The sequence below is a fragment of the Dendrobates tinctorius genome, unplaced genomic scaffold, assembly GCF_039654945.1.
Source record: "Dendrobates tinctorius isolate UK_male_01 unplaced genomic scaffold, ASM3965494v1 ptg000037l, whole genome shotgun sequence".
Taxonomy (NCBI): domain Eukaryota; kingdom Metazoa; phylum Chordata; class Amphibia; order Anura; family Dendrobatidae; genus Dendrobates; species Dendrobates tinctorius.
Window position 1 is genome coordinate 25,008,080 of NW_027361705.1, and position 18,114 is coordinate 25,026,193.

At 47.0% G+C, this 18,114-nt stretch overlaps 1 protein-coding gene across 1 annotated transcript in view; it reads right to left on the reverse strand.

The window, feature by feature from the left end:
* Positions 1-18,114, reverse strand: part of VWCE (von Willebrand factor C and EGF domains) — a 260,888-nt gene that overhangs the window by 18,524 nt on the left and 224,250 nt on the right. Inside the window, exon 29 of the mRNA XM_073573945.1 lies at positions 16,109-16,232. Within this exon, the coding sequence (XP_073430046.1) occupies positions 16,109-16,232 (124 nt within the window). The remainder of the gene's footprint in view (positions 1-16,108; positions 16,233-18,114) is intronic.

Consider the following 18,114-nt stretch of genomic DNA (forward strand, 5'->3'; position numbering starts at 1 on the left):
ACGGCAGAGAAATAGCGGTATAGTACAATGAAAAATACTTCACTTTTTACATCTCATGACGCGGCCCATCTATTTCTCCATACAGAATCATTGGTCCCATATAATGTTTGAAACAGTATATGATGAGCTCCACATAATGCTACAGTATATGTTGGTCCCCATGGATGAAGCTCCACTGTCTTATGGGCCCAAATAATGCTCCAAACATAATGGGCCCCATTTCTAATGCTCTAGTGTATAATGGGCCCTGTAAATGCTGCTCCAGTGTCTGATGTCCACCTTTGGAATGTTCCAGTGTATGGTGGGCCCCATCTATCATTCTCCAGAGTATAGTGCTCCCCAAAAATTGCTGTCCCAACATTGAAAACAATCAAATAAGTCTCCTCGCTAGGGAATCCCTGTACTAGTCTGGACTCCTCGTCGTCCCCATCTTCCATCTCACTGCACAGTATTTTAACCTTGCAAGTGCTGTGATCCTGAGCAAGCAGGGGGGGCCCACTCGTTGGCGACGTCACTGGCACAGGGCCCCTGATAGTACGGTGGTGTGTCTGATGGCGGGTGGGCCGAACCTGCACTTTCATCTGCAGCTTCCTCTTTGTCACCGTGTAAGATGGAACTGTATATGGGAAGGGTAACCTGAGTTTCATCAGGGTCAGATTCTGGCCGGGTAGCGTGCGAGGGGAATGTAGTGGTCTGGGTCAATGTACCAGCAGATTCATCGAGCAGTGGCTGGGCATCAGTGCACTTGTGTCGCCCCCAGGAGTACGGTCACCACAGTGGCATTACCTTCCTCCTAGGGAGTGTGATGTCATGCTTGGGAGCAACAAAGGATCTCTCTAGCAGGTTAACTGATTGGGCGGCGTTATTCCCACGAGTCATGACCCTCCAAACAGCGTTCATGAAGGCAAAGTGTTTGTTTTACGTGGGCAGTATGGTTGCAAAGCTGAACCTTAAAGGAATGTCCAGAAGGGCACCACCAGGAGTGGAGCCTACGGCGTAATTTGACTCAACACTGGCAACCTCAACCATGCCAGCTACAGAACAGATGCACACATTGCAAGCTTAATTCCGTTAACGAATGAGACTCCGTCATGCCCCGCGGTCCGAGTCTGGCTTACTAGAGGGACACGTGAGGCTCTGGCACATGAGATTGGCCAATAACTGGTGTGTCATGCCCTTACATGTCCGTGGCTGCATGTGCGCTACACTGAAAGGGCCAGCGTTTGTCGCTTACAGGTGCAGATAACCCGCTGAACAACGTTAGTGATGGGGATCACTGATTACAATTATTACTCGCGAACGATGATTTCCCAGTAAGTGCAGGTCAACCGCAGTTCCGGAATTAGGCCTAACCGTCATTCCTGAAAAAAATGAAAAACTTACGTGTGCAAACCACAGGTGCTGTAGCTTGCTTAACAGCTCGCCAGCCGTTCTCACGCCCAGTATGGATTACACGTGATTGCACAAAGGTGAGAAAGGGTACCGTATCCCCGGATAACATGTATGGATAGCGTACACATTCAAAATATATGTCTATACATCAGGAGGCAGGCTCAGACGGTGTTAGGCCCAGTATGGCTTGCAAGTGATTGCACTAAGGTGAGAAAGGGTACCGTATCCCCGGATAACATGTATGGATAGCGTACACATTCAAAAGATATGTCTATACATCAGGAGGCAGGCTCAGACGGTGTCAGGCACAGTATGGCTTGCAAGTGATTGCACAAAGGTGAGAAAGGGTACCGTATCCCCGGATAACATGTATGGATAGCGTACACATTCAAAATATATGTCTATACATCAGGAGGCAGGCTCAGACGGTGTTAGGCCCAGTATGGATTGCACGTGATTGCACAAAGGTGAGAAAGGGTACCGTATCCCCGGATAACATGTATGGATAGCGTACACATTCAAAAGATATGTCTATACATCAGGAGGCAGGCTCAGACGGTGTAAGGCCCAGTATGGCTTGCAAGTGATTGCACAAAGGTGAGAAAGGGTACCGTATCCCCGGATAACATGTATGGATAGCGTACACATTCAAAAGATATGTCTATACATCAGGAGGCAGGCTCAGATGGTGTAAGGCCCAGTATGGCTTGCAAGTGATTGCACAAAGGTGAGAAAGGGTACCGTATCCCCGGATAACATGTATGGATAGCGTACACATTCAAAAGATATGTCTATACATCAGGAGGCAGGCTCAGACGGTGTAAGGCCCAGTATGGCTTGCAAGTGATTGCACAAAGGTGAGAAAGGGTACCGTATCCCCGGATAACATGTATGGATAGCGTACACATTCAAAAGATATGTTTATACATCAGGAGGCAGGCTCAGACGGTGTTAGGCCCAGTATGGCTTGCACGTGATTGCACAAATGTGAGAAAGGGTACCGTATCCCTGGATAACATGTATGGATAGCGTACACATTCAAAATATATGTCTATACATCAGGAGGCAGGCTCAGACGGTGTTAGGCCCAGTATGGCTTGCACGTGATTGCACATAGGTGAGAAAGGGTACCGTATCCCCGGATAACATGTATGGATAGCGTACACATTCAAAATATATGTCTATACATCAGGAGGCAGGCTCAGATGGTGTTAGGCCCAGTATGGCTTGCACGTGATTGCACAAAGGTGAGAAAGGGTACCGTATCCCCGGATAACATGTATGGATAGCGTACACATTCAAAATATATGTCTATACATCAGGAGGCAGGCTCAGATGGTGTAAGGCCCAGTATGGCTTGCAAGTGATTGCACAAAGGTGAGAAAGGGTACCGTATCCCCGGATAACATGTATGGATAGCGTACACATTCAAAAGATATGTCTATACATCAGGAGGCAGGCTCAGACGGTGTAAGGCCCAGTATGGCTTGCAAGTGATTGCACAAAGGTGAGAAAGGGTACCGTATCCCCGGATAACATGTATGGATAGCGTACACATTCAAAAGATATGTCTATACATCAGGAGGCAGGCTCAGACGGTGTCAGGCTCAGTATGGCTTGCAAGTGATTGCACAAAGGTGAGAAAGGGTACCGTATCCCCGGATAACATGTATGGATAGCGTACACATTCAAAAGATATGTCTATACATCAGGAGGCAGGCTCAGACGGTGTCAGGCACAGTATGGATTTGACGGCCCAGACTACACAGCGGAGGAGCAGGGAGAGGTAAAGATTGCAAATGCTGGGGCCCTGCCCAAGCAAGGGGGGCACACTCGTGGGCGTCGGTACTGGCACTGGGCCCCTCATAGTACGGCGGTGTGTCTGACGGCAGGTGTGCACCACCACCGTCAGAGACACTTGATTGCACTATGAGGGACCCTGTGCCAGTGCCCGCGCCCAAGAGTCGGCCTACCCACCTGTCCAGGGCAACGGCACTCGCACGGTGTCGTGCGCTAGGTGGTGACCCCGGCCATGGGGGGGGAGGCAGCACAGTTAGGGAGTTTTAGAAAGTGGCATATGCTGATGTTGGACATTCAGCTGATGCAAAAGGCGAAATAGGTCAAGTCCCAGGAAGAGGTGGACCAAAGCAAGCCATTTTTCTGTCACCCTATGTGTCATCAGGGGAAGGTGGGACAAAATCCTTGGAAACCCATGCGTGGTTCATTTTAATGAAGGTTAGATCATCCACATTTTGGGTTGACAGACGGGTCCTTTTTTCTGTCAGGATTGATCCAGCTGCACTGAAGACTCTTTCCGATAGCACACTTGCAGCTGGGCAAGCGAGCTCCTGTAAGGCATATTGTGCCAATTCAGGCCAGGTGTCCAGTTTAGCAGCCCAATAGTCAAAGGGGAATGACCTGTGTGGGAGAACATCGATATGGGAGGAAAAGTCGTTTGTAACCATAGTTGACAACTGCTGTCTCCTGTCACTTTCCATCGATGCTGTATTACCAGTTGTGTGAGCGGTACTTGAAAAATCAGTCCACAACATTGTCATGAAACCCCTGTCTCCAACGCCACTTCTGCTGTGTGCACCACGAACACCTCTGCCAAGCTGCCCCCGGCCCGTACGGCTCGTGTGAGAACCATCACCGCTGCTGTGTGCTGGGAATGCCTCAAGCAACCGATTTACCAGATTTGCTTGTTTATTAGCCAATATTAGGTCAAGGTTCTCCTGTGGCATGATGTTTTGTAATTTGCCTTTATAGCGTGGATCCAGGATGCTGGCCAACCAGTAGTCGTCATCGTTCATCATTTTGGCAATGCAGGGGTCCCTTTTTAGGATCCGCAAGGCATAATCTGACATGTGGGCCAATGTTCCCGGTGTCAATGATGCACTGCGAGTGCTGGTTGGAGGAGCACTTTCTGGCAAATCCACATCCCTCCAGTCACGCACAAACCCTGTACCAGACCTTGCCATGCCAACATTTTCACTTGCCCCACGAGATGCATCCTCCTCCCCTAAGTAATCATCCCCATCATCATCCTCCTCCTCCTCTTCTTCCTCCAACTCGTCCAGGAGAGGTCCCTGAGCAGACAATGGCTGAATGTCATCAAGGATTCCCTCCACCTCTTCCTCCTCGTCAACATTTGCTGCAGACGCCTGCTCCTTAAGGTGCGTCAAAGTTTGCATGAGCAGACGCATAAGTGGGATGCTCATGCTTAGGATGGCGTCGTCTGCGCTTACCAGCCGTGTGCATTCCTCAAAGCACTGAAGGATTTTACAGAGGTCTTTCAGCTTCGACCACTGCACACCTGTCAACTCCATGTCTGCTCTCAAAGTGCCTGGCCGTGTATCCTCCCACAAATGCATTATGGCCTGCCTCTGCTCGCACAGCCGCTCCACCATGTGTAGGGTGGAGTTCCACCTTGTTGCAATGTCGATAATGAGGCGGTGGTTGGGAAGGTGGAGCAATCGCTGCAGCTTCTGCATACGAACGGAGTGTACAGGCGACCGGCGGATGTGCGCGCACAGTCTTCGCACCTTATGGAGCAGGGCTGTTAACTTCGGATAATTTTTGAGGCAGCACTGAACCACCAGGTTCAAGGTGTGAGCCAAGCAAGGTATGTGGCTGAGTTTTGAAAGGGCTATGGCTGCCACAAAATTACGGCCGTTATCACTAACTACCTTGCCTGCCTCAAGATGTACACTGCCCAGCCATGACTCAGTTTGTCGCTTCAAGTACTCGGCCAGCACCTCGGTGGTGTGTCTGTCGCCCAAACACATCATCTGCAAAACAGCCTGCTGACGCTTTCCACCAACCGATAGGGCATCATCTCAAACGAGATTAATTTGGCAATGTGGGCGTTCAAACCCAGTGTACGCGGATGAGAGACTGAGTACTTTCTTGACCTACTCATAGTGTCTGGGAGGGTGAGCTGGACTTGAGAGCTGCATATGGTAGAAGTAGCGGTGGACAGGGCGGACTGAGAGAGGGTTGATGATGGTGATGGAGTTGGTGTTCTTTCTGATGGCCTAGATTCAGTATTTCGTTGATATAACAGTGGGATTCCCTGACTGCTGTGGCCTTGCAACGACACCTCAACATTTGCTGCTGTGCTAACCGGTGGGCTTACAGTGGGGGAAACAATGTAGCGTTGCTGACTACCTTCTTTGTGATCAGTTGCACATGTGGCACTTGAGGTTTGGTGTTGTGTCCACGCTTGCAAGTGCATGCTGGTTAAATGTCTAAGCATGCAACTGGTATTCAAATTTTTCAGATTTTTCCCTCGGCTAAAGGTCTTTGCGCACTTCTTACAGATAACCTTGGCCTGATCATGAGGATTTTGTTCAAAAAAGTGCCACACTGCACTCTTCCTACTTTGGCAGACATTTTGCGGCCTAGCACGCTGTGATGTTTTGACCCTCTGGACAAGCTGTCCAGCAACTCTTTTGATTTTTGGAACCTGTCTTTGGAGTGCTCCGGGCCTGCCAGATAACAGCTGTTGCGATGTTGATGTCTGCTGTGGATGCTCCTCATCTGAGCTATTGGAAGCAGCACCCTCTTCCCCCAATGGATGCCAATCTGGGTCAACAACTGGGTCATCCATCACCTCCTCTTCAATGTCATGTGCACCTTCCTCTGTGTCACCGTGTATGGTGGTATAGTGTGCGGGAAGGGGCACCTGAGTCTCATCAGGGTCAGAATCTGGCTCTGTACACTGCGAGGACAATGTAGTGCTCTGAGTGAATGTACCAGCAGAATCATCTATCGGCGGCTGTGCATCAGTGCACTCCATGTCAGATTCATCTTTGCCTGGGTAATTCACCATTTCACTTGATAATCCAGGCATGGTATGTGAAAACAGCTCCATGGAGTAATCAGTAGTATGGCCTGCATCATCCTTCAATCTTGGTTGTGGTAAAGGACACAAGGAAAGGTGTGGTTCATGAACATGAGCCTCCAATGACGACTCAGTGCTTTTACTTTTTACAACTTCAGAAGAGGAGGCGATAGAGCTGGAGGCTGAGTCAGCAATGTAAGACAAAACTTTTTCCTGATGCTCTGGCGTTAAAAGCGGTTTGCCAACTCCTAGAAAACTAAGCCTTCGAAGCCTTATGGAGCCAGACGATGACGCAGGCTCAACACCTCCTGCATTCGGTCCTATTTTGCTTTTGCCACTACCATCAGATCCACCACCAACACCATCATTACCAGCTGCCAACCCCCGCCCAATTCCACGGCCTCTTCCACCAGCTTTCCTCATTTTTGGTAGAAATGTAGACAAAATCCAACAAACTATATAGTAATGTAAAACAAGGTACAAGGTGTCTATAGGACAGGGGAGATTTAGATTTTCTGCACACACTAGTGGACACTGGAAACTTTTGGATTGTGTGAGGCCCACTGAATATCACAGCGCTATGTCACAGGCTCGATGGCACAGGTGTGAAAAAAGTGACTACAGGATAAGGGAGCTTTTGAGTTTCTGTGAGATTTTGAATTTCTGCAGACACTTGTGGACACTGGACACTTGGATTGTGTGAGGCCCACTGAATATCACAGCGCTATGTCACAGGCTCGATGGCACAGGTGTGAAAAAAGTGACTACAGGATAAGGGAGATTTTGAATTTCTGGGAGATTTTGAATTTCTGCAGACACTTGTGGACACTGGACTCTTGGATTGTGTGAGGCCCACTGAATATCACAGCGCTATGTCACAGGCTCGATGGCACAGGTGTGAAAAAAGTGACTACAGGATAAGGGAGATTTAGATTTTCTGCAGACACTTGTGGACACTGGACACTTGGATTGTGTGAGGCCCACTGAATATCACAGCGCTATGTCACAGGCTCGATGGCACAGGTGTGAAAAAAGTGACTACAGGATAAGGGAGATTTTGAATTTCTGTGAGATTTTGAATTTCTGCAGACACTTGTGGACACTGGACACTTGGATTGTGTGAGGCCCACTGAATATCACAGCGCTATGTCACAGGCTCGATGCAGCAGGTGTGAAAAAAGTGAATACAGGATAAGGGAGATTTTGAATTTCTGCAGACACTTGTCGACACTGGACATTTGGATTGTGTGAGGCCCAGTGAATATCACAGCGCTATGTCACAGGCTCGATGCAGCAGGTGAAAAAAGTGACTACAGGATAAGGGAGATTTTGAATTTCTGCAGACACTTGTGGACACTGGACACTTGGATTGTGTGAGGCCCACTGAATATCACAGTGCTATGTCACAGGCTCGATGGCACAGGTGTGAAAAAAGTGACTACAGGATAAGGGAGATTTTGAATTTCTGCAGACACTTGTGGACACTGGACACTTGGATTGTGTGAGGCCCACTGAATATCACAGCGCTATGTCACAGGCTCGATGGCACAGGTGTGAAAAAAGTGACTACAGGATAAGGGAGATTTTGAATTTCTGCAGACACTTGTGGACACTGGACACTTGGATTGTGTGAGGCCCACTGAATATCACAGCGCTATGTCACAGGCTCGATGGCACAGGTGTGAAAACAGTGACTACAGGATAAGGGAGATTTTGAATTTCTGCAGACACTTGTGGACACTGGACACTTTTGGATTGTGTGAGGCCCAATGAATATCAGAGCGCTATGTCACAGGCTCGATGCAGCAGGTGTGAAAAAAGTGATTACAGGATAAGGGAGATTTTGAATTTCTGCAGACACTGGACACTTTTGGATTGTGTGAGGCCCAATGAATATCAGAGCGCTATGTCACAGGCTCGATGCAGCAGGTGTGAAAAAAGTGACTACAGGATAAGGGAGATTTTGAATTTCTGCAGACACTTGTGGACACTGGACACTTTTGGATTGTGTGAGGCCCACTGAATATCAGAGCGCTAAGTCACAGGCTCGATGGCACAGGTGTGAAAAAAGTGAATTGTAGAATTGGGCAGAATAGGAATCTCCCTAGAGTGTAGGTCTGTAAGAACGGAACAAGTCCTCCACAGTGACACACAGATAGCTTCACTGTGGCTGTGATAACAGCCGTTACACGGTACTGTGTGAGGAGCGTACACCGCTGTATGGTGTGAATAAATGCACGCTCAGTACCTTAGCAGGACAAAAAAAAAATTGGGATTGCTTTTAAAAAAGCAGTTTGCAGAGCAGTGGGGAAACAGCAATGCAGCTGTCAGGAAGCCTTAGAAGGCAGCCTAACAACCAACACCGCTGATCCACCACAATATAGCCTCCCCTTGCACTGCACACACAGTGACTGGTGTGTTGCACAGGCAAAATCGCTAGCAGCAGAAGCAGTTTTTTTTTCTTCTTCCCTGCCTAACGCTCTCCCTACAGAATCAGCAACCTCTCCCTATGCTAAGATCGGCAGAAGTAAGATGGCGGTCGGTGTGCACGCCCTTTTATAACCCCTGTGACGCCCACCAAAGCAAGCCAATCACTTGCATGCCCTTCTGAAAGATGGTGGCGACCCCTGCCTATGTCATCACGTTGCCCACAGTGTCCGTGGATCCTGATTGGCTGAAAAAGAGCGCTAAACAAACTTTTGAAATGCGACTTTGGCGCGTAAGTCGCCGACCTCGTGGCCGACCTCATCCTAGGGTCGGGTTTCGTTTCATCAAAAACCCGACTTTGCCAAAAGTCGGCGACTTTTGAAATTGTTCGAACCGTTTCGCTCAACTCTAGTTCAGACGTTTGTTCAAATGGTGGCAGCGCCTCCCGTGTAGTTTTACGTTCACATAAACGCCGATCAACTTGAATGGCTAATGACATAGAATCATCCAGACCAGAGGGAACAGGAAATCCCACCATAACATCTTTTACGGTCTCTGATAAACCCTTCCGAAAGAGAGCTGCCAATGCACTATCATTCCATGTAGTAAGGACCGCCCACTTTCGGAATTTTTGACAGTATAACTCTGCAGAATCCTGACCCTGGTTTAATGCCAACAGGGTTCTCTCAGCTTGATCAACAGCATTAGGTTCATCATACAACAACCCCAAGGCTTGAAAAAATGCATCCACATTAGTCAGAATAGGATTTTCAGGTGTCAGAGAAAAAGCCCAATCCTGGGGATCGCCGCACAGCAAGGAGATGACAATTTTAAGCTGCTGCATAGAGCTCCCCAATGAGTTAGGCTTCAAGGCAAGAAATAATTTACAATTATTATTAAAATTCAGAAATTTAGACCAATCCCCAGAAAACACATCAGGAGTAGGGATCTTAGGTTCAGCAGCATGTGACTGAATGAGGTAGGTGGAAATTCCCTGCACTTCAGCAGCAAGTTGCTCCACACGATCAGGCGATTGCTTAATCTCCATTAGGAAAAAAAAATCCTCCTACGGCCCCACAAAAAAAAAGAGGAAAAAAATACATAAAAAAAAAATATATATTTTTTTTTCCTTTTTTAACAACTTTTTCCTGCTTTTGAGTGCCCTAGAATCTGCGGTATGGCTGGTGATTCTGTTATGAATGGGTCACCGAGGAGGAAAAAACAAAAACAAGCTAAGTCACAGAAAACCAGAGAGGTTGGTAACTATGCAGATTACATATCCCTGATCCTAACCACACAACTAGCAACAGCCATGGAGCTTTCCTACGATGAACCTAGATGCTTCGTCACAGCCGGAGGACTAAATAAGGTTAAAGCAAGAAAAGGGGAAAACTAACTACCCCAGAGCAGACCCCAAAGGAAAGACAGCCCCTACACATGTATTGACGGTGTAACAAGATGAAAACACAAACACAGGCAGGAAAATAGGCTGAGCAAACATTGGGGCCCAAACTAACTAGAAAGGATAGGAAAGGAAAGACACTGTCTGAAATCTGCCAAAAACCCTACAAAAATAATGTCCAACACTTCTGATAACAAAATTAACCCTGAAGTCACTAGACTTCTCCCACTATATCAGCACTCTGAAATATTCTGAGACAGAGCAAAAAGAGGCCAATCTAATAAGGAACAAAAAGCATATTGACAAATACAGCAAAATAAGAGTGGAAATTCAGCACAGCCCCAGCCGGGGCTGGCTGACCACACAAAAAACTGAATAGACCAACAAAATCAAGTGTGAACATTAGCAGAAAAACTTAGCTTGAGCTGACTGGAACAGAGCTGAGAACCAAGACCTGACAAGCCAGAAGGAATCACCAGCACCAGAACAGGGCGTCGGCTGTCTTAAATCCAGTCTGAGATTCCAGAGATCCAATCGTCATCCTCCCTTTCAGGTGGCAGATCTCCACTGATTAAATCAGCCTCACTACCTCCTGTTACCACCAGAGGGAGCCTGGAAGGAGAGCTCACAACTGGTACACCATAAAATGAACTCACAACACCAGTGATTGAGCACCAACTCCAACATGCCCGTTGGCCTTCTGGTCAGCATCCGCACATAACTGAAGATTGGGCATGGATGTCTGATGTTTGTTTGGATTTTGAAAACTTTGAGGACTCCATAAAGATGGTGAGCGGCGATGACGCCATAGTCAGTGCAACTATCTCACTTCTGTGCCTATTTAGAACAGTGACTGCTCATAGTTAAGCATGAAGTTTTGCCTGCAAACCAGGTGGGGATGGAGGAAGACATAAGGCCGGGGTCACACTAACCGACGCAAAATACGGTCAGTATTTTACATGCGTAATACGGATGAATGGCCCCTAAACAGTGCTCCGTATGTCATCCGTAATCAAGGTGTGGTCACGTATTTTGCGCAAGTAAGCATCCGTATGTAATCCGTATGGCGAGATTTTCTCGCAGGCTTGCAAAATGGACATATAATGGAGCCCTATGGGTTTATAACAGAGACCAAAGAATAGATATAGACACATAGAATGCATATATATATATATATATGCGCATTCTATGTATTCTATGTGTCTATATCTATTCATTCGTTTCTTTTTTAAAACTGTCAGTGTGAGTTTACTGTATAGCGCACTGAATTGCCGGCTTTGCTAAAAGACACCTGGTGCGTATTTCTCGCAAGTCACATATGTGGTCCGTGTATAATCCGTATTTTTTGCGCACCCATAGACTTGCATTGGCGTACTACGGCCGTAGTACGCTGACAATCGCAGCATGCTGCGATTGGCACGGAGCGTAGAATACGGATGAGAAATATACGCCTGGTGCGAGTGACCCCATAGAGAATCATTTGTCCGTGTCTAATGCGTGCTTTTAGCGCCTCTCACTCGGCCGTATTCCTCGCCAGTGTGACCCCGGCCTAAGATTATAACCAGCCCAGCCTCATCTCGTCTGCTCAGCGTGGAGTGGGTAACAATCAGGAGATGGACGCTGAGGAGGAGGAAGAGGAGGAACAGGAGCTGGTGGCTAGTGCAACAGAGGTTAGTAGACACACAACCTTCATCCTGTCTCTCCTACGTGGATGGGCTGAGCATGGGAATGAGGAGCAAGAGAGGAAGGAGAAAATGGAGAGTCATCATCATGGTGGAAACAGGGAAGTGTTACCTGTATGGAGCAAGCTTGGTAAATATGGCTGACATTATTTGCCGCTGCCTTTCCTATGATCCTTGTGTTACACTCATCTTGGCTAAAAAGAGTACTGGTTGCTCACCCTACTAGACCCCTGCTGAAAGGAGAATGTTGCATTTTCCCTTCCTGAGGTGAGGAGGTCTTTTAAAATGGTGTTATACCAGAAGGCCTATGTCGAAAATATGTTGAAAAACTTCCTATAATAAAACATTAGCGGCAGGGGGCAAGCTTCCATGCCAAACTAAGGAGGAGTGGCCAGGGGGACACACAGCAGAGGCAGGGGTACACTGTCAAAGGCGTGGGCCAATTTCATGACACCAGCCCAGGGCCTAATGACTCAGTATTTTTGACAAGGATGGAAAAGTTTTTAAAGATGGTCAAGCAATACCTTGCCGACTAAAGCAACACATTCACTAATTCCTCTGCAACTTCCAATTATTGACTCTCAAATCTGGACTCCTGGCAGGAGTTGTCTCTCTATGCCTTGGAGGTGTTGTACTGCCCTGCAGCTACCGTCTTATCTGAGATGGTTTTTAGTGCTGACAAAAAGGTGATAACAGACAGGCACTTTTCCCTGTCAACAAAGAATGTAGACTGGCTTACTCTCATAAAAATGAACAAAGCCTGGATTAGCCCACACTTTTCCACACCACCAAGTGACAGTAGCACATAAAGTATTTATAATATTCAATATTTTAATGAGGCCTGCCAATTGTTGCCTTTCAGAGGTCTATGGATGACACTCCTCATAACTTCTGTTAGGTTTTGCGCTTTCTGCAAAGCCTTTATCACTGTATAAGTACATCAACTACACTTTCAAAATATTTTCGTTCAAAATTTGGTTAAGGATTCAGTGACTCATCCATTCAGTTTAGCACGGTTATTGCTGCATTTTATTAAATGACAATATTAAAAACATAAAATTGTAGGGGAAACACTACAAGAAAGAATATCAAAAATACCATAGTACAATGAAAAACATTATATAGGAAAACTGACCAAAAGTCATGATTAAATATCAAAAGAATCCGTTCTAATAAGTCTTTGGGAAGTGCCACAAATTTAATAGACAAAAAATAGTCCAAAGATAAAGTGCATAAAAAGTATATGGGATAGGGATAAAAATGAATAAATAAATAAATAAATAAATACCAATAGTCAGGAATCCGTGGCTCCTGTGACTCCAATGTACGTTTCGCTTAATGACTTTTTCTTGAGAAAGCCATTGGGCGAAACATAGCTGTCAGTCATTTCTCAGGCCATGGATTTTGCTGAACAGATGATGGCACCAAGAACGGCTGGCACGATGCTGGTCTGATGAGGTCCTGTGGGAAAATGATGATCCGTCTTCTGGCGGCAGCGGTCGGTCTCTGGTACCTTCCACTGAGCTCTTAGTCCATTAATTGATGTAGCCGAGACTGGGCAGGCAACAGCACTATCCGGGTCCAACATAGCCCGGCAAATATATATTGGCAAGTTCGTGCGCAAACGTCTGTCCCGCACCCGATCTCTCTTAGGTGGCGCGTGCGCTGTACTCTCAAGCTCGCAGGGTATGTCACCTTGTTTACTGGTCACTACCGGACACACTGCACATCTCTCTCTCCTGTCTCCGCTAGTGGTGGCGGAGGTCAGCGGGCATGGGCCTGCAGTACTCCAGGGACGGCACACACTTCTCTCCCTGCTGTGCACTGTCTGTTCCCCACAATATTGACTGCTTCCGTGCGCGCTATGGCTGCTGCAGCTTAGCCACACCCCCTACTTCCGGGTGCAAAGGTTTGTCCGGTTCCTTATGCTTTCCCCCGAACAACAGAGGAGACAACCCCGACCGATCCGGCACAGAACAGGTACCCACGGTCTGGTCTTCCTCCTTACACACCTATAGACTATTCCGTGGTCTGGAGTACAGTTCGTTGCTATATAACCCTCAAAAAACTTTTTCAAAATTTATCAGTATCATATTGCTCACCCATAGGGTATTGCATAATCTTGGGTACATCAAGACGGTATAAAAGCCTAAAACATTTTTTAGAAATGTATCGGTATTATATTGCTTATTGATTGTGGTATTGCATCTTATTTGGTACATTTCGTTGGTATATAACCCTCAAAAAACTTAGGCTGTGGGCACACTTTTGCAGATTTGGTGCGCTTTTGTTGCGTTTTTTTCTGCTTGGATTTGTGACAAAACCTGATGCCAGCAATGTGAATGAGAAACCTGAAGTGTCAAGCACATGTTGAGTATTTTTGACTTGCAGATTTAGTGCAATAATCTGCAAAATGTCAATTCTCTGTGTGTCTTCCATGCGTTTTTCAACATTAACTTTAATCAAATCAATAAAAAACGCAGGCACAAACGCACGTTTTTTGCAGTTGCATTTTTCCTGCCAAGAGATGCAGAAATGGAGCAGTAATTTTACTCAACGTGTGCACATCCCCTTATCGGTATTATATTGCTCATCCATAGACTATCCCGTGGTCTGGAGTACATTTCCTTGGTATTTAGCCCTCAAAAGTGCATATCCTTTATGAGTCTAGGACACCTGTGGGGAGGTTGAACTGACGGACAGGTCTGCCTGTGGTGAGAGGCAGAGGGACAGCGCAGTGTAGGTACAGGGGCACTGAGATGAAGAGAAAGGGGTGCCGTGTTGCAGTTTGACCATTAGAGGGCAGTGGGGAGTGTAGGAGAGTGACTGCGTAACTGCCATTGGTCAAGATAAGTGTCAGGCGATAGTGGGCGGCGCTACCAGGACTGGGAGTATAAAGGCTGAGGGAAGGTTCTGGAAGGTCCAGTCAGCCAGGGGAGCTCACTAGATAGGAGGATCTGCCGTAGAGAGAAAGACGGTAAAAAGCCTTCAGAGAGAAACTGACAGTTGAGACGGTCACGGGGGTGGCCCAAAGGACAGTAGCCGCAGACGGAGATGGTCTGGGGGTACCAAGTGGATGGTGTACTTTGAATGGTGAAGCCCTGTGGTGGATGTGCCTAGGGCAGTCACAGTGGGAAGAGCCACAAAGGACGCCACGACGGAGAAAATAAGAAGTGAAGGTACCCGGGTCTGTGAAAAAAAGGACTGTGAAATTCCTGTGATGAATTGCGGTGGTCGTCAGAGAGGCGGCCAAAAAAAAACGGACCTGTTGAATATAACCCCTGTCTCAGTCTCGTGTCTGTCGGCGGCAGGAAGTGGGTCACCCCCCATTCCTGTTGGATCACCTCCCACACCTATCCTACACACCAATACATGACAATTTGACCAGAATGTGTATGAGGCATTCCTTTATGTCTAAAAGGTGTATCTGAGTCCCTAAATTTTTGGTAGTTCTTTCATTCTTCATAAATTACACTGAAATTTCCTATTTTTTAATAAACAAATACATTTTTGGTTTACTGACATTATGTATTTATTTAAATCCTTTTGACTTTTTTTCTTATATACACGTGATTATACAGTAAAAAATGTTTCTTAACATTTTTTCCTGGAAAATGCAATTTCTCATCAGTTTGGAATGTTTTATTGTCACTCCTTAAAGTGGAAAAAAAGTGTGACACCATTGTTCTCAGCAGCGATCTGGGAGTCAGAGATGCTCGTTGGGGTCTTCCCTATGCTGTTCTCCTTCCATTCAGCACTTTTCCCATCCATATCAACATTTTCACTGCCCCCCAGAACTTTTGTAGGGTCTGCTGAAACTAATCTTGGCTCTCCCATTGAATCCAATTATACTTGTTACTCGAAATGAGCATCCAAGCATTAGGAATTGCTAGGTTCGAGCAACGAGCACCCGAGCATTTTAGTGTTGGCTCATCCTTAGACTACACCTCTTGACTTGTTGTGTGTTTTAGGGATGGATGAAGAGCAAAGCTGTCCCAATTCCCCATCATCAATGGTTTAATGATCCTTTGTTATCTGCCAGAAGAGAATTTGAATAGAGGTGTCCACTTTAATTGTTATCCAGCCCCGATGATAATGACATGACCACTGACCCTTACCCCTGTGTATACCGCACAACATGAAAAATTATTTCTACCAAACAGTAAGCTCCAGTCCATTGTATTAGGAAAGTTTAGTGGCAAGAGTAAAACAGCAATATTCCAACCATTTGCTGCTGATTGATTTCCTTTGCCATTATGAACTGAAAGTAGAGTTATTACCTGAACATTCTTCTATCTGAGTAGTGCACAACCCCTTTAAAAGCATAGTTCCTATTTGACATTCGATGTGAGCACTTACCCAAGTCCACACTTTGTGTTGTGGCCTCACTTCTACATCCATGTTTGTAGGAGCATGAATGGCATTGAAGTGCTACTCCTTGACATTTGCAGAACTCAAAGCTCTTCCCTCGTTCGGTCAGAATCTACAGAATAAAGCAATGATTCTACATGTGAGACAGATAGAAAGTGGCCAATAAAATCTATTAATTCAGGGGGCACAATTTATGTTTTTTAATTATTTGAAACAAATTATTTCATAAGGGTGCCGTCAAAATAAATTTATTTTTACCAGGACTGCCCCATGGGCAAAAAGGATGGAAAACAATGATCTAATGTCATGTCGGACGCTGTTCACACCACAGCATCCGGCAGGCAGAGGTAGTTCCACCTCCAGCCACTATAGCCTCAGTGGCGCCGGCTTGATCTTCAGGCTCTCGGAGGTTAATCCTGCTGGAGACCAGGTTGGATGGTTAGTCACGCCCACGGTCTTTAAATAGTCATGCTGGCCTATGGGCGTCGCCAATTATAGCTTGTGTTTCATACCAAGTGGTTCTGGTCTGGAGTGTAGGTGTTGCAGAGAGAGAGATTCGTATCTGGTGGTGTATGATCCATCGTTATCCTTTCTTCTTCCCCTATTTGTGTTTTGTTGTGCCCTGTTCACATTACTGTATATTCCTGTGTGTGTGCGGTGCAGTGCAGTTTAAGTTCTCCCTGTCTGTCATAATTTGTGTAGGGGCTTTGGTGGTGTGACTCCTCACTGGGTGGAGGGTGGAGGGTTAAATGCAGGGCTGAGCAGGAGACAAGGAAAGGTTGGAGGCTCAGGCATTTGCACCATCAGCAAAAACCCTGGGTTGAGGGTCAGACAGGGTTTCCCCTAGTTATAGGGACATCACAGGGGCCCCGGGTATTACAGCCTTAGTGGAACTAAGCCCCCCATGACATTATAATCGGCCCACATTTTTTCAGGAGTCCATGGATCCATTAGATTCCATAACCCACCAGTTGGCGGCGCTGTCCATACAGGTCTCTGAGTTGAAAGGGGCAGTTCAGCAGCAGGGCCTGGTAGTAGCGAAGGTGCAAACGGCATCTGCAGGTATCGGTGCAGAGCCGAAGTTTCCGCTGCCAGAAAGATTTTCAGGGGATCGCAGCAAATTTGTCGTATTTCGGGAGGCCTGCAAGTTATACTTCCGCATGCGGCCAATCTCCTCAGGTAATGAGGCCCAGCGGGTAGGGCTGGTGTTGTCATTACTGAGTGGTGACCCCCAAGCATGGGCATTTTCCTTACCAGCTGACTCTGCTACATTTCATTCTGTGGATAATGTTTTTTCTGCCCTCGGGCTCATTTACGATGATCCTGACCGACTGGCTCTAGCGGAATCTAAAATCCGTGCCCTCCGCCAGGGGGAGCGCTTGGCAGAGGACTATTGTTCGGAATTTCGCCGCTGGGCCGTAGACACACAATGGAATGACCCAGCACTGCGGAGCCAGTTTATTCATGGGGTATCAGGGAGGGTTAAACAAGCCCTCCTGATGTATGAGACTCCGGCATCGTTGGAGTCTGCCATGAGTTTGGTGATACGTATTGATCGCCGTTTTCGTCAGGGGGCACAGGAGACGCTACCTCTGGGGGAAAGCAGAGGTGCAACTGTGGTTGAAGTAGATGAGTTCCCTGAACCTATGCAGATTGCTGGCGTGGCACAGGTTAAGCATCGCGCTCCGGGCTTCTGGAAGCCCGGAGCATGTTTCTACTGTGGTAAGAGTGGTCATTATGTTAACGTTTGCCCGGTACTACCTAAGAGGGTCACATCGGCGAAAAACTGTTAAGCTCAGAGGGTATGTGTTATGCGGGGCTTAGGTAAAAGGAGACTGACAAACCCGGGCCCCTGCGGAGTCCCTCAAACTAGGGAAAACCCTGTCTGACCCTCAACCCAGGGTTTTTGCTAAAGGTGCAAATGCCTGAGCCTCCAGCCTCTCCTTATCTCCTGCTCAGCCCTAAGCTGAACCCTCCACCCTCCACCCAGTGAG